This window comes from Podarcis erhardii (genome assembly GCF_964252035.2).
Source record: "Podarcis erhardii genome assembly, chromosome: 1".
Taxonomy (NCBI): Eukaryota; Metazoa; Chordata; class Lepidosauria; order Squamata; family Lacertidae; genus Podarcis; species Podarcis erhardii.
Window position 1 is genome coordinate 95,289,551 of NC_138497.1, and position 17,143 is coordinate 95,306,693.

General features: G+C 41.3%; 1 protein-coding gene across 2 annotated transcripts in view; it reads right to left on the minus strand.

Moving 5' to 3' along the window:
- Nucleotides 1–17,105, minus strand: part of CFAP221 (cilia and flagella associated protein 221) — a 30,162-nt gene extending 13,057 nt beyond the window's left edge. Inside the window, exons 1-11 of one of the 2 annotated variants that reach the window (XM_081871452.1) lie at nucleotides 16,916–17,105; nucleotides 12,280–12,467; nucleotides 11,427–11,527; nucleotides 10,163–10,249; nucleotides 9,948–10,043; nucleotides 8,227–8,327; nucleotides 4,513–4,616; nucleotides 3,512–3,671; nucleotides 2,109–2,241; nucleotides 1,902–2,013; nucleotides 633–744 (exon numbers count right to left, since the gene is read on the minus strand). In XM_081871452.1, coding sequence (XP_081727578.1) covers nucleotides 633–744; nucleotides 1,902–2,013; nucleotides 2,109–2,241; nucleotides 3,512–3,671; nucleotides 4,513–4,616; nucleotides 8,227–8,327; nucleotides 9,948–10,043; nucleotides 10,163–10,249; nucleotides 11,427–11,527; nucleotides 12,280–12,421 — 1,148 coding nt within the window. In that variant the 5' untranslated portion in view covers nucleotides 12,422–12,467; nucleotides 16,916–17,105. The remainder of the gene's footprint in view (nucleotides 1–632; nucleotides 745–1,901; nucleotides 2,014–2,108; nucleotides 2,242–3,511; nucleotides 3,672–4,512; nucleotides 4,617–8,226; nucleotides 8,328–9,947; nucleotides 10,044–10,162; nucleotides 10,250–11,426; nucleotides 11,528–12,279; nucleotides 12,468–16,915) is intronic. The other variant, XM_081871451.1, reaches the window with a different exon arrangement.
- Nucleotides 17,106–17,143: the final 38 nt, after the last annotated feature.

Consider the following 17,143-nt stretch of genomic DNA (forward strand, 5'->3'; position numbering starts at 1 on the left):
CAAAGACTGCATTTGTATTGGCACATGAATGATTTACAAACCAAGATTCAACAACGAGGTGATTCACAGAAAGTGCTTCTGCTTATGCTCAACGCCTATCTTTTGCCAGTTCCTCTACCTATTGCAGCCCCCTGTGTCATAACCCTTACTGTTCCAGAAGGCCTCCCAATATCGGGGGGGGGGGGGGGGACTGCACATTGCAAAAGCGGAATTGCTTTCCACTAGTGCAAAACCATCACTGGTTATGTCCCAGTAAGTTTTTTGTTCAGTTATTGACCAAGATAAATCACAATCATGTAATTTTTCACCAGCTACAAACTGGGAACAGTGGCGTAGCGTGGGTTGTCAGCACCCGGGGCAAGGCAAGTAATTTGCGCCCCCTAACCCGTGGATTTGCGCCCCCTAACCCATGGATTTGCGCCCCCCTAACCCTAACCCCCAGATGTTGCGCCCGGTGCGGCCGCCCCCCCCTACACCCCCCACGCTACGCCACTGACTGGGAAGCAAAGAATAAAATCACTTTATCCACTTTTTGCAAAAGATACGCTAAGTGGCGTATTCAGGTAGTCCTAAATACAATGAGCCGTTATATTTGTTTATTTCTGCTTGCATAATATGTGAGCGCCACTCACCATTTAAGCTGGTTGGTTAGCTCTGCTTGTATGTCCTGCTTGACTTTCAATTCAAAAACAGCTTCTTTCACCTGCCTTGTTATAGCTCCTCCATCTCCTTGCCCTCCTAGGACTGCAGGGCACAAATACAAACAGGATGCTCAGGATACAGAGTAAAATAGCCCTTCCACCACTGGCTGCAGTTACAAATGGTGAATTATTCCATTTAGCATGGTGTTAAAGAGACTGCAGAATGTTGAAAAAGTGTGGATTATATTGCTACCAAGATCTGTTTTACGGGAGGTAGGGTCCTGAGTTTATGATGAAGCTTCAGGTGTTATGGGAATAAGACCTCGGCTCTATGAATATTTTCAAATGAGACGTTTCTTGTTTACATAACATAATTCAAGATATACAACAAACCCTCATCAAGTGGTGCACATGTGAAGAAGTGATCATATGATGACCAGGGTGGCACAGCGGCAGTATCAGTACAGAGAGGGTCTGAGGCCAAAACCATGCAGGGAGGTTAATAAGCATGGTCCTCACAAACACAAAGTTATACTGTGTCGAAGGGACCTTCAGTGCTCAGAATTGCAAGACCATGAGAGTTGGAAGTGATTTACCGGTATTTCAACTGGGGGAAGATCCTTCAGATTCAGATGGAATGGTTCAGTTTGTTTGTTTGTTTATTGTCCAAAAATATTTATAACCACCTGTCCATCCACAGTATAGAGATACCAGAGCAGTATCCATCCATCCATCTATCTATGTATGTACAATACATCATATAGACTAATCATACAATAAAATTATGAAATTATTCATACTATGCTTATTATGTGAGAACTACAATGAGACATTATTAGTACCTGTAAGTCACAGAATCAAATTAGTAAATGTACAGAGATGCCAAATTTAGTCAAACTAAGCTGTGTTTTATGGTGGGAACAAGTTCCTCCAACTTCAAATCACTTTACTGAGGCTGACTAGCCAATCTGCCTGAGGTGGATTGGGGGAGAAGATGGAAAGTGATGAAATGAAAGCACAGGTCCCTATCACAAAGAGCATACAATCTAGAAAACATCACAAGGGACACAACAGAGGAAGAAGAGGGAACAGAATGCAAATGTAAATAGGCGAAATAGTTTGTGATCACTGCACTTACACACACAGTCTTGAACAGATCAAGTGTGTTTGCTGCCATTTCCATGTACTCTAGGCAGTCCCAAAAATTCCAGCCCTGTAGTACCACACATTACACAAACCCATAATACTCAAAGTTATTACCTTCTTTTAAGTATTTAATCTTTATTTTGCCTGGTTCCTGAACCAAAACAGTGGCCACAGCATAAGGATTTGACAAATCAGGTGGGAATCTCAAGTTTTTATATTCAATGGCCTACGAAATAAAATGTGACACATCAAAACAAACAATGGGCCCAATTTCGTTCTAACCATTTTTGCTGCCATTGTTATTTTCCTTAAATCCCCCACCTGAGGTTTTTGTAGGGGACTGCCCCGTTCTTGCTTTGGCAATGCTGTCTTCTGCAGTAGCCGTGCCACTGCTTTTTGTGGAGACTTTGGTATTCTCGCCAAAACTGCTTCTTGCTTCTCAAAGTCTGCTCTCCTAGATTTCAAAAGAGACACATAATTTTAACTGTGATAGATGGAAGTACAGCTATAGTTCTGCAAAGGACTGAGGATGCGGTTCAAAAAATGTTGGCTTTTAAGTGGGAGTCTAAAACTTTGGATATCTTGAGACTTGAATCATTGTGTATGCTTTAGCAATGGCAGAAGCCCTTGAGACAGTTATATCTTCCACATGTGCTCAGAGCGCAGGCACCCTTTTATGTGCACAATGTGAAAATGGAGAGGGGGAGAACAAGCAAACAACCAACCTCTCTTCTCCTTCCTTGACTCTGCTGTTATGCACGCCAAGTGAGTTCCAAGATAAGAAGAAGGAAAGGGTGAGCACAACTGGGGTGGTTATGGCTGAGGAGCTCTCAAAAATTGTTCTCTGCTTCAGATTATAATCTGAGCCCGATCAGAATTTGCAAATTTATAAAGTTATCCTCTTGAGACCTAGCCAAGAGACTATGAAAGCTGCCTACATTATTGTGAAAACACTTTAGATTCTATTTTTTCCTAAGTTCTAAAAAAATATTTGGAGGATGTAAAGTCCCCATTTATATGACTCCAGTGAGAAAATACTCATCTCTGCTAGGGAATTCTGAAGTGCATTTTGTGACACAGTTCTCAACTCCATATAAGTTACCAAAAATGCTTATTTTAGGATAAAATATGTTGAGAAATATGCCCTGAGAAAAAAAATGTCAACTCTTAAAAATACATATTTAACTATACATTTTGATCCAGATTTTTATTTAAATACACATTAATGCAGAAATGGGAGAGAATGGAACTAGGAATGAGCACATGAAACTGACATGGACTGGAAACTAAGACAGCTCTTTCCCTCCCTAATTATAAACATATGATACTGAAATTCAGTCTGGTGTAAAAAAAAAATGACATTACTGTTTTCAAAGCATTATTAAGAAGTATCTTTACTGCAGCTTTTTCCAAACAAAATGATGGGCTGGATCCAAAGTTAGAGGAACTTACCTCCCACTTAAATCTACAGGACTTTGTAGCTAACCTTTTCCTCTGATTTCAACATCGCCTAAGCACCACATTTACTTACTCATTTACTCTGGATTCAGCCTGATGTATTTATATCATCTTGGCTCATTTGTTTCTAACACACACACACTGTATGGTTGTTATGATAGGACACCCCTCCCCAGGAAATATTATTTTATAAAGGTTTCTCAGTGAAACACACAATGATTTTTTTTTTAAAAAAAATGTTCAAAGCAAGCACCGACCACACATACGTTAATGTAGGGCGTGGCGATGATGTTCCTGTGAACGCACATACATAAGGTTTTGAGTTAAACTGTGAAATCCACAACTCCATTTTCATCTGGGCTGTTCCGTATTCAAATGGTGCAAATGTTACCATAATTTCTGCTTTCCCGTTGGCAGGAATTATTCCTGTAGTGAATGAACGAATTAAAACAAAAACAAAAAAAAGAGTTAGTGCATTCACCTTGAAATCACAGCACTTTTATGACTGAAAGAAATTGTACAGAACAATCAGGGATTTTTGGAAGCTTAGTTTGAGAGGCCTTAAAGGTGATGCGATTTTGGCAAGGTGATTGGAAAAGCATATTACTAGTATAGTTCAGCAGCTGGTGGCACTTCTTTGTAAAAACAAACAAACAAACAAACAAACAAACATGACTACCCCTAAAGTTCAACCTTTTGGAAGCATCTTGGTGCAGATAAGCTATGCCATCAGCTCAAGGCAACATGGCCCAATTTACTGGGATGATGGGCATTGTAGTCTAGCAGCATTTCAATGCTCATAGGTTTCCTTTTCTTCAACTGGGGAGGTTGTAGCAATTAAGATCTCTGTTCTTAATTTGTGGAGTAGGGGGCAATCCTAACATCCCCCCTACCAGCGATGGGGCTTTATCTACAGCCCTGCCACGCATGGCAGCCTGGAGTGGGTGGACAGGACAGTGAGATTGGCTTGAGATCCAGAGAATTATGGGCCAGCTTGGGTCGGCCCTTCCCACTGAACCCCACATTTTGGGGCTTTCCACTGGCTCCTGCCAACCTACAAATTCAGCAGCTGGTGGAAAGTTGTCTTAGCTGGGTGAAGGGACACTTTTCCTCATTCCACCCACCCACCCATCTATCTACCTACCCAGCCCAGCATGAGGGGTGGTGGCAGATTGCACTATAATATGTTTATATATACAGTACACGCTATTTAAGATACTAGCATTCACACATTAATGAAGTAATGCTCCCCCTCCCAAGATTTTACCAGATGTTGGATGAACCGTAAAGGCTTTGTGAGGCTGAAGATAGTCTATGTGGAACTCAAAATCTATGGGACAGCTGCACTCCAGGGGAATCACATATTCTTTACTGGAAAAGGTGATACAGGACAAAAGAATCAGAAATAATTACATTGATGTTCATTAGCACATCTGCCCACTCCTGGGCAGCATGACGGATAGAAATGTACTGAGCAGGTAAGTACAAACCCCTCCTTAGCCTTGGAAAGTAACCTTAATCCAACTGTTAAACGGAAAAATTTGGCTCTTTTCATGCTGGTAGCAGCTTGAGATGGCTACTGGTCAGCAATGGAAGTCTTCTATAGACTTTTATGGAAGTCCAAAGAGACCTGGATCAGTAATGTTTGGGACTGATCACTGGATCCCAAACATATTCAGTTCTATGTTGTGATGCCCTATCTTTTCTGAACTGGTTGCTGTTCTTTCTGCAATTATTTTTAGTCTGACTCTGCACTAAGTGATGTAGGGCCTTTATATATAACTGGATTTGATTTTGTGTAGTTACACAAGTTGTTCTTTCCTGATATATTGAAATAATAAAAATAAATGTGGGAAACGTAAGTACAAAGAGACACGAATATGAAACCCTTGTCAAATTAATGCAATATATGAACCAGAGACAGGTGACAATAAAGTAGTATTTTTATTAAAATTAGCAATTCCTGGAAGAGAAAAAACACAATAATCTGCAAAACAATCATGTATTTAATTTGCTCTGATGATGTATTTTTTTCATTACCGTATTATCTTGAATGAAAATTTATATTATTTTATGAAAATAATAAGAAAGAAAAGGCAGCTGTGATGTTTTCATGGGTAAAAAGCAGTCATCATTACAGTGTTTTTAATTTATATGAGGCTTGGGCAGAAGGTAAATCTTTGGGTAGTTTTCTCTAGATCAACAAGGATTTCTGACACCAAATTGTTTAATAACAGACGAAATGGGATAACCTGCCTAGCCCAGCAAATTCTACTGCTGAAACGACAGAAGCTTGAGATAACCAGCAGTGGGTCCTTGCATGGAAACACTGTGAGTTCCTGGACTGATAATTCTTTAGTTCCAAGCATGAGTCTTTTGCACCAGGTTTTGCTCTGTGTATCTCAGGGTTCTAGCAAAAAAACAAATGAGATCCTGCGAGCCTGGGGTCCCACTGGACTCAATGGGGCTTACTTCCGAGTAGATGTGTATAGAATTGTACTGCACCTCCTGAATTAAAAATTGTGTGACCTTATAGATCAGGTGTTTTAGAATTTAGTTTTCAACAAACTCCTCTGACAGTCACTCAGGTTGTAGGTCAGTTTTGACTACTACACCCCATAAAGATCCCCCACTTGCACACTGCATGTATAAATAGATCAACAGAGAGAAACTACATCCATTTTTATCTAGACTGAGCAGCACTCAATAATAATAATAATAATAATAATAATAATAATAATAATAATAATAATAATTATTATTATTATTATTATTATTATTATTATTTAGTATTTCTACCCAGTCCATCTGGCTGGATTTCCCCAGCCACTCTTGGTGGCTTTCAACAGAACATTAAAAGCAGAAGAAAACTTCAAACATTAAAAACTTCCCTAAACAGGGCTGCCTTCAGAAACTTGACTTCTCCATCTGTGGTTATAAGAGGTAGCATCCAGGACGGATAACATGAAACTATTGGAACCGTTATCCAGCTCTTGCTTAGTTACATCTGTTGATATCAATAAGGCTTATTCACAGGTTATTGGGATTAGACTCATCTTCTCAGCCAATGATTAGACGCGTATCCTAAGCTTAAAAAGAAGCTTTGGATTCCTAGCTGGCTGACATCCGGATGCCCTGTGCATTTTCCAAAAGCCAAGCCTATCTGTAAGGATTTTTGCATGTCTGGTTTTAACTAGTCAAAACAAAATGACTTAGAAAAACACAGCATATTCTTCACTTTGTTAAAAAAAAATTATTATTATTTTTTACTCAAACTCCTCCAACATTCTATAAACTGTTGACTAAAATCCTGTCTAGCTGATTAATAAGGAATGTAGTTTATATGTAGTATTGCCTTGAAACTTTTTCTTTTTTTTTAAGTTTGGATGAAGAAGAGATTTCCTGCTTGATAGGTTTTTAACATTTCCAATTTGGGTAGCAACTGTGGCCTTCCTAAGAAGGAAGGCATGGGTGGACAGGGTGAGATGGGTGTGTGTGAAAAATGGAATTGATCATGGGACTCAGGAGAGAATTTTTTTAAGACTAAACTTACTTTCACTTAACGAACAGGATTTGTAAGAATATATATATATAGTTAAAAGCAAAATGGTTCCAATGAGGCCTGTGCGTAGATGCTACACACACACTATACCTTTAAAGCACATTCAAAGGGCCTTTCATGCATCGGGAAGTCATAGCTCAAGGGTTTAGCATCATAGAATTGCAGAGCTGCATGACCCAAGGTTCATCTAATCCATGGGTAGGCAAACTAAGGCCTGGGGGCCAGATCCGGCCCAATCGCCTTCTAAATCCGGCCCGCGGACGGTCTGGGAATCAGCATGTTTCTACATGAGTAGAATGTGTGCTTTTATTAAAATGCACCTCTGGGTTATTTGTGGGGCATAGGAATTTGTTCATTTTTTCCTTCAAAATATAGTCTTGCCCCTCACAAGTTCTGAGGGACAGTGGACCGGCCCCTTCTAAAAGTTTGCTGACCCCTGATCTAATCCAAACCCCAGCAATGTAGGAATCTCAACTAAAACATCTATGACTGATGGCCATCTTTCCTCTGCTTTAAAACCCACAATGAAGGAGAGTCCACCGCCTCCCGAGGGAGACTGTTCCAACTGTCCAACAGCTTTCACTGCCAGAAAGTTCTTCATGATGTTTAGTCGGTATCTCCTATCTTGTAACTTGAATCCATTGGTTTGAATTCTACCCTCTGGAGGAGGAGAAAACAAGCTTGCTCCACCTTCCATGTGACAGCCCTTGAGATATTTGAAGATGGCTATCTCATCTCCTCTCAGTCTCCTCTTTTCCAGGCAAAACATCCTCAACTCCCTCAACTGCTCCTCATAAGACTTGGTTTCCAGACCCTTGATCATTTTGATCGCCCTTCTCTATACATGTTCCAGCTTGTCAATATAGAGCATCTGTTTTGCATATAGGAGGTCCTATGTTAAATCTCTGGCATCTCCACGTATGACTGGGAAAGACTCCCTTCTGGAACCCTGGAGAGTCTCTGTTAATTTATGTAAACAATACTGAAACTGGTGGGTCAATGGTCTGATTTGTTATAAGTCAGCTTCGTTTGTTTCTAGAATACATCATCTCTGTACTATAACTCTGTAGTAAGAACACAGTGCTGATGAAAAGCATTTATACAACCAAGGCTACCGTAGTGGCAGAATACTGCTGGAATATAAACACTGTCTCTCAGAAATCTCATCAACCTTGGAGAAATACAGCATTACAGTTGCAGATAATCTTTCAGAATAATCAAATATATTTTACAATGCCTGCCCACTGAAAGCACACTGCTATGGTAAAACCAGATGCAATTGTATTTCCTGATTGAGTTAATATCATATGAAAAGGTACTCTGTTTCGTTCGGCCCTCTCCCCAACCCATCACATTAAGCTAATTATTTTAGCAACACATGAGAAACAGTTTAATTTTTTAAAAATCATAACAGCTTACCATTGTCCTAGAGAAACATCAGATAAATTAATGAAGGATGGAAATTCTACAGTGTTCATCACAGGATAGGCATGTAGAGGAACCAGCAACGTGTCATCTCCCTGGAGGGAAAACCAAGAAGGAAATTACATAGACTGTTACAAGAGATAAATATTAATTGACATGCTCTGGGGTGGTTGCTAACCGGCTCCTCTTGTACTACTGAGTTACAAGAACCAAGGTTACGTGGACTGCAGGAATTTTGTGAAAAATGACTGGCTTTCAATAGAGAATAATGGAGATGCCTCCCCTATCATTATAGGAACATACACAATGTAGGGGAAAGATCTTCAGTCTGATTTTATACATGTTTACCAAGATGCAAGACTTACTTATTATCAGAACAATTGTTTATTATTTATAAAAAGTGCCAAATATATATTAGGCACTGTGCAGCAACAGACAAGAGAGGTCTCTGACTACAGGGTCCCTTTGTGTGTGTGTGTGTGTGTGTGTGTGCGCGTGTGCGCAGGATTATGGCCTTATTCCATTCTCAGATATGAGAACATGGAAACAGATTTAGACAGCCATATGGCCAAATCAGTATGCTTTCTGCCTAAATCAGGGATGGGAACTTTTTTTAGCCCAAAACCAGAGAAATCATCATCATCATCAAACCTTTTATTGGCATCACATACAAACATCCAAAGCAAATCAATACAGAATTACCACTTCCCCAGTGGCACAAAACATTTGCTAAAAGAAAGGAGGCAGAGCAGTCTAAACCAGAGAAATTGATGTGGCTTTTAAAATTGTACAGTGGGCTACATTCCAGCCCCACATGCCAGTGGTTTTTATAAACAACCTTGCAGTTTGAAAGCATGCCAGTACAAGTAGATAAATAGATACCACTGCAACGGGAAGGTAAACGGTGTTTCCGTGTGTTCTGGCACTCGTCATGGTCCTCTAAGCACCAGTAGTTTAGTCATGCTGGCCACATGACCTGGAAAACTGTCTGTGGACAAATACCTGCTCCCTCGACCTGAAGCAAGATGAGCGCCCCACCCAAAGTCACCTTTGACTGGACTTAACCGTCCAGGGGTCCTTTACCTTTTTGCCTTATACAGAGATATATCTCTCCATCCAATGGTGATAAATGACATTTTTTTTGCCTTTAAAGGCATGTTTCTAGTCCTCTTGGGGATGAGGAAAAACTGAAAAACATAGAAGCTTTCCTGAAAATGTTCAACATTCTAAGAAGCTTCATTTTTATTTTTCTGCAGCACTGAGTTGAATTTCCCATGCAAATTTCACAAGTGTACTTCCTATAAGGAGACTGCAATCCATTCCAACAAAAAATTGCTGCATTTGAGTGAAAAAATGACCAGTTTTGAGGATTTTAAAAAACCTGAAACCATTGTTCTTCTGAACACTTCTATTTTGTATTTCAAACCAAACCAGACACTCCTAGTATTTCCTCATTAGGTTCACATTAGACCTCTGTTTGCTCCTCCCTCCCCCCAAATTCAGTGTGTTATCTCTTCACTGAGGGTAGAACAAAATAACACAAAGGAAAGGAATGAATAATACAGACTGACAATACAGTGAATAAAATTGAGTATTATTAATCTGTAAGATCAATCCATTATTTTTATATATCATGGAGTACAACAACATTTATTTCACTCATACAAAGTAAGGAGGAGGCCACATATACATTCCCCCCCCTTGTGGTGTCTTACCTGAGAATGGATTCTAAGGCAGTCATAATAGTATCGCCATTCATCAGCACAGAAATCAACCGTAATTGTGAAGGACAAGCCAGGGACAAGCCGTTGCTGTAAAACAGAGAACGGTAATTTCCCAAGAAGTGCCCAGCTGCCATTTATATTGCAATGTGAAAATGGAAAGTGGAGAATTAAATGCAAATGATGAGAAGGTTACTACTGACACTTACTATTTTGCTGTATTTGATCTGAAAGTACTTTGTCTCCGGTGGAATAACATGGAAATTTATAACTTCGCTTGAAATATTCAGAAGTTTCTGCAGAACAAAATAAGCAGGGTTTTTTCTGCCTTTCATTTTAAGAACAAACATCTATGTTTTAAAATCTTAAGTGACAGTCTAACTGTAATGAATTCAAAGTGCTATCTAGTGAGCTTTGGAAAATAGTTCCTTGACCGATCATTTCCTTCAGTATTGTTCTTACGGGTTTTCTCCCCCTTTGTGTTTGCAAATGAAATAGAAAAGATATTCAGAAAGTGATCAAAAGACAGTGGCCGCATTTCTATATTATGCTTACACTACGGTTTAGAGACACTTTCATGAGCAGGAAGGAGCTACAGCAAGTTTAGAGCTGGCACACCACTTGCTGCCCTGGTCCAAGGAGAAGCTCTGGCAGCATTTTCACTTCCCTTGAATCTTGTTTTGTGTCTAAGGATGGGGGAGAAATCTATTTTTAAATGGATTTAGACATAGATTTTCACGGTTCTGACCAATCGAGTTCAATTCCTAATGAATCACCTCTTGCATCAAATGCTGGCTTATGTCCCAGCCACTTTTACACTATATTACATAAAATATGCAAGAATTGTTTGAAGCTTCAGAGGAACCAGGGTGGAGAATTCACTTCCTGTCAAAATTAAGGAGCAAGACGGGAATTAGAAAAAAATAAATCTGTGTGGATAGGCTTGACATAGAGATTTTTCTCTAGCTGTGTTGTTTCCCAACCTTGGGCCTCCAGCTGTTTTTGAACTACAATTCCCATCATCCCTGATCACTGGTCTTGCTAGCTAGGGATGATGGGAGTTGTAGTCCAAAAACAGCTGGTGGCCCAAGGTTGGGAAACACTGGTCTAACCCAAGGAATTGTAGTTTACCGCCAGCTGCAACTAGTTTAAACAAGCCAGCTTAATAAACCATGATTTTGAATCTGACAGTGGCTTGCTCTAAACCATGGTCCCTTCTATGGATGGCATGACAATTCGAGATCCAGTGAAACAAAAAGCAGATGCTACCAAAGTCCTTTTCCCAACTGTACAGGAGGGGGAGCGGGGAGAATAAGAATGTCCAAGTCCAGGATGCTCTGTGGCTCCGTCCTGCTCATGCACATCTTGAGACTAAACCATAGTTTAGTGTGATGAGCATAGGTGGCCAGTGGGCAATTCCAGGTGTAATTATTTCATTTCAGTCCGCTACCTAACAACACCATTATTACTTACCAGTACTTGCTGGTGATGTTGTTCCTTTATATACCCTCCAAAGTGCATGATGGCAGGTTTAGCCTGTATGACATCATTTCTTAGAAGCTTTCTAAATATCTCTGAAAAGAGAAGGAAAAAAGAATGAAAGAAATCAGAAGCAATAATTGGTATACTGAGTCAGATCAGCTGGATCAGAGCTCAATTAAAATTAGCGGTGACTAATGCATTCCATTTGTTTTGATGAGGCTTAGCTGTGATTAGCTTAGGTAGATCGGTGCCACAGTCTAATCAGTCTACCTTCTTTGTCGAAAAAGCTATCAGGGACCCGCTCCCAACCTGCTCATTGCTATCAGCCTCACCACACTAACCCAGATGTTGTCTTTTTGTAAGTCTCCTCGCTTCCTGCCTGGGCTAAGTGGGCAAAGGATTTAGCAGCCATTCTGCCTGCATAGCAGCAGTGTATCTCTGGATTGCTTGGCCAACTAGTCAACTTCATTAGGAGCAAGACTGAAGGTCTTTCAGATTACGTATTTGTTAAGCATTCAGAGAGATTAGATAACCTTGGTTTATTTAATAAGCGTTTCCTCTTATTTGTTCGCAAGGAAATGGTATTGTATCAAAGCAAGTATTACCCCCCCCTCCACTATCCAATGTATTGCCCCATTTCTTAGCTTCTTCCAATAAGTCTAAACTTTTAGAAGATAGTTTTTTTGTGTAAGAACTCCCAATCAAATATAACAGCACAACCTGGATTTCTTGGTAATGAACCTTGCACCCCACCGAAAACAGTTAACATTTGGAAGCACCCAAAGGCCTTCAAAAACCTATAAATCAGTAAGTCCCGCCTGCATAAGAATATACAATCACCTACTGGATTCCACAAGGCGATTGGGGACATCAGTTGGTTCCTTAGTATCATCCACCAGGCTGTCCAAAAGGAGAGACTGCAGTTTCTCAGGGGTTTCTTTGGTGTTGCTGAAGTCTTCGGAACAGGCTGATTTCACCACTTCCATCTTCTTGTGGTTAATACAACTTCCCAGGCATCAAAATGATAATTCCCTGTAATCAAATGCAAAAATATAGTAGTAGTACATATGAAAATCCTACATGCACAAACACACTTGTTGCACAAATTCCTAGTCGAAAGTTCAATTCCTGCTGCCATGGATGACACTGTTACACAGCTTGCTGAGCATTTCCAAGGAATCCGCCCCCCTTAAAACCAACAAATGCTTTATAAGTAGGATATTAGATTCATTCATAATGGCCATAGCAACATGCAGATAACTCCACTAATTATACAAACCTACCTGCCCATGTATATCTATGTAATTATTTTATGGCAGGAGAAAAACCCAACAACAATTTTTAATGACACTTCCTTGTTTAGTTGCCTGAAGGTGATTCTCACTGAGAGCCAGTGTGGTGTAGTGGTTAAGAGCGGTAGTCTCGTAATCTGGAGAACCGGGTTCGCGTCTCCGCTCCTCCACATGCAGCTGCTGGGTGACCTTGGGCCAGTCACACTTCTCTGAAGTCTCTCAGCCCCACTCACCTCACAGAGTGTTTGTTGTGGGGGAGGAAGGGAAAGGAGAATGTTAGCCGCTTTGAGACTCCTTCGGGTAGTGATAAAGCGGGATATCAAATCCAAACTCTTCTACATGGCATACACAACAAGCAGGGGGCTTTTTACAAATCTGTTCTATAATCCTTCCTTCCCCAAACTCACTCATCTGGGAACAGGGTAGACACTGAAGGGTATGTCTCAGTTCCCTCAGCAACAGGTTTGTAGAACAAAGTTTAGTAGGGGGCGGGGGAAGGCTTAAACCTTAATAGGAGCTGAAATCTAGACCCTGTCAGATTATTACATCTCTGCTCAGAGATCTGCAACAGCTACTGGTTTGTTACCAGGCCAAATTCAAGGTGCTGCTATTAGTATAAAAACCCCTTAACACCCTGCAGCCTGTTTACTTGGAGGACTGCCTCACCAGTGCTATTTTTCGAAAATGAGAGAGGGCTGGTGGTGCTGGAACTCACCATGAACACCTCCCCTATTTTCTCAGAATGGCAATGGCACCCACCTGAGAAGTGCCAGAACTGAGTTCTGGCAAGTTTCGGCTGGAAAAAAGCCCTGGCAGTGCCGCCCCCCTCCCCGTATGTGCCTGCTCCAATCTATGGAACTGGCATTTTTACAAGTGCCATATGACATGACAATAGACACCTTTGCTGTTATTAATTCCTACTAAATACATTTCTGTTTAGGGAAGCCTACCCAGAAATGTAAACTTGATGTTTATTTAAATATGTAATTCTGGGAGGAATTCAACGTAGCACTAACCAGACTGCTGTCAACGCAAGCATTTCTGCTTGACTGATGGAACAAACGGTCCTCTCTTTCCCTGCTGTGCTGTTATTGGGGTTCTCTCCCCCCCCCGAGCCAACTTGGGGCGCACAGGGGAAGGAAAGCGTGGAAAGCCCTACTGAGTCAACAAAGTCCTTGTGCAGGCTTCTGCTAGCAGGACTTGTTAGCTGAATCCAGCCCCTTATTTTAGAATGCATTTTTTTTTTTAAACCTGCTGATTTCTTCCTATACATACATAATACATAAAATGTTGAGCTGCCATTGTGCAGATCCCATTGGGGTACTGGTAGCACCTTACCACAATCCTGGATTTGCATGAAGTCAAGAAAGGGGATGGGGGGGGGGGAGAGAGAGAAGGCAGTTTACCAAATTAACAGACCTAATAAGAAGTCACTCAAAAGAAAGATTAAGGAGAGAATGGGATGTCTTTATAAATTGCATGGAAAAAGAAGGCTTCCAGAGCATCACTTGGCTTAGCGTAGACTAAACCCTACTGGCAATCAGAATGTTTCTCCGAGACTTACCATCTAAATACAGTTATCTGTAAAAAAAAAATAAAATGATTTACTAAGTACGTTCATGGATAGCGGGAAGTCTTGATTCGAATTAAGGAGTCAAGCCAAAGCTGTGTAAAGAAGGCTTGTACTCCCTATGTAGAAGTTAATTTGAAAATATTTGTTTTTTGAAGTTAGTTATCTATTTTTTGTTTTTATTCTTTTTCTTTTCTGTTTCTTTTCATTTTATTTATGTATAATGGCTGTATCTATGAGTATTTGCCATTTCTCAGCAAACAATCTGACACATCAGACACACAAATTAAGGCTTCATCACAGAAATCCAGACAGTAATGTTAATTATAATTGCCAAACTTCATTAACTTTAAGAACCTCATAATGGCTCAAATGCTTTAGAGTAAGTCAACAATCCATAATTCTGTCACATAAAAGGATCACAATTCAGATATACTCTTATGCTTAAGAAACAGGTCCTGACCAAACAAATGTAATGTACAGAAAGTTTATTTCCATCCATCTCAGAATGTTCCAGGAAACGAACATGAGCTGCTCTCAAGGTCCATCTGATTATTTTTTTAGAGTATGATAAATTAATCTCCTAGGGCAATCTTTTAAAAATATCTTAATTTTTCCAACTTCCTCTTCATTTGTTAGACATTAATATGTGGAGTTATAGTAACGGCATTTGAATTCCCTGCTTTAAATAACTTTAGAATGTGTTGTTTACTTAATGAAGACAATTACAAAAGGCAGCAGCAGCGGTTAAGAGGAACTGCAGGTCCAGTTGAAGTAAGCAGAGTTATCTAAATGTAAATAGAGCCTGGGGCTTGCCACAGAAAATTAAATAATAAACCGTCTGTTGGGTTCACAAAACATCTGCTGGGCATCTGTCACAGCCAACCCCTTCATGACATCGCAAAACCAGGTGAAGCCTTGGAACAGAAAGGGAGAGAAAAGGAGCAAATCTTTTGGGTGGAACTACATGTTAAACTGAGGACATTTTTTCCAGCCGAAACTTGTCAGAACTCAGTTCCGGCACCTCTCAGGTGGGCGCCATTGCCATTATAAGAGAACAAGGGAGGCATTCATGGTGAGTTCTGGCTCCTCTTTTCCTAGAAAAATAGCACTGGTTATACTTGACATAAAGTGGACACTGAAACAGCATCCCACTTTCAAATTGGCCCGCTCCGCCCCACAATGCTTACCCGGTATCTTGATGATACTGTCACACATTCCCGAGCCGAACTACATAAATGATGGCTGCAGCCAGAAGGGGAATGAGGCCAGCAATACTACCCAAACTGAGGGAGAGGGGAGATGAACTGCTGCTTTTGGTACCAACCCTGTGCTATGTGCTTCTCGCACAACACAGCTTCCTCACCTATCTATTCTAAAATAGGTTGTATGTGCCATATTGGAACATACTGTTTATGGTGGGAAATAGAGAACAATGTACCTTAAAAAATAAAGTGTGTGAGAACTTGTGTCTAGGACTCAGAAGACCTGGGTTCAAATTCCCAACCAGCCATGAAGGTCTCTGGATGAGTTTGGGCCACACACTCCAGCTCATCTCAACCACCCTTTGTATAGTAGAATCTCAAGAGAACATGGACTCTTAAAAAAATATAAGGATGGGACAAACTTCCACAGGTATTTCTAGAAGAGTGATAGCCAATCATTTGGGCAAGGACACTATGCAGTATTACAACTCCAATCCACACTACCAGAGTGCATATAAAATTCTCCTTGTATCCAGAGGCAGGTGTATCTTTAGCTAGTAACAGGGCAGCACTGAAGAGAAAGGAACAATAGCAGGCCATTATCTAAGGCCACAGGACCTCTTTCTCAAGCACCCTTGTTGAAGTGCACTACCAACACCCCTGCCCCTTATGGCACCCATGCCACAGGCTGGTCACCTGTACTCGACAATCTGCTGCCTGAAGCAGTAGACATGTATGGCCCTCAAACTAACATTTGTGCCATGTTGGCAACCCCTGGGTGTTGTCTGCAGTTGCTCATGTAGAAACTCTCTACAAGCCGAGTTAGTGGTTAAGGAGGCCGATGAGGCCTGAGCCTGCATAGAGAAGCAACCCAATTCTCCAGGAGCTAAAAAGGACCACATGCCAAATATTTAGTCTACAATGCACTGGGCAGTGGGATACCAAGGGTGGCACTAAGGGGGTGTCAGGGTGGCATAAATGACTATCAGGCTGTAGGAAACTGGCGTCATCGGTGGATCAAATCCCTCAGTTATGTTGAATTAAACTAAAAAGTTTTAATTGGATTCTGAAGAAACACGCAATTCATTGTTCCTGTTCTAAATTTTATGATGCGGCTTATGCAAACCGTTATTTTGAATAATGCCTTTTAAGAGGACACTAGGAATGAGTTTGTGGAACTAAAAGGGGTGGGAAGCAGCCTGAGAAAAGTTTGGGAACCATTGCATTGCACCCTAGAATAGACCATACTGGGACAGATGGGGAAAGAGTTGCAATGATAACAACAACAACAACAACAAACCCACACCCTCGTCCGCTGCCTCACGCAGGGGAGTTTCTGCTCTGACAATGAATCCCCGGGCAAGCAACAGCCTGCTTCGCTTGCAACCTGCTGGGCCCCCAGTGTAAACCTACCAGCCCTTCCCTGGCTCTTCTGGGCTCAAGGAGGGACCTACCGTGCGTGCGGGTCACTCCACGCAGCCCAGGGCCAGCCGGGGGAGCCGGGTGGGCAGTGGGGGGCTGCGCGGGGAAGGGGCATGGGGAGGGCGAGGGGAGCAAAAAGAAGAAGGCGGCGGCCCCCGCCCTTCCCCTCCGCACGGAGCTTGTCCCTCCACCTCCGTTGCTAAGCCGGTCGCCAACCCG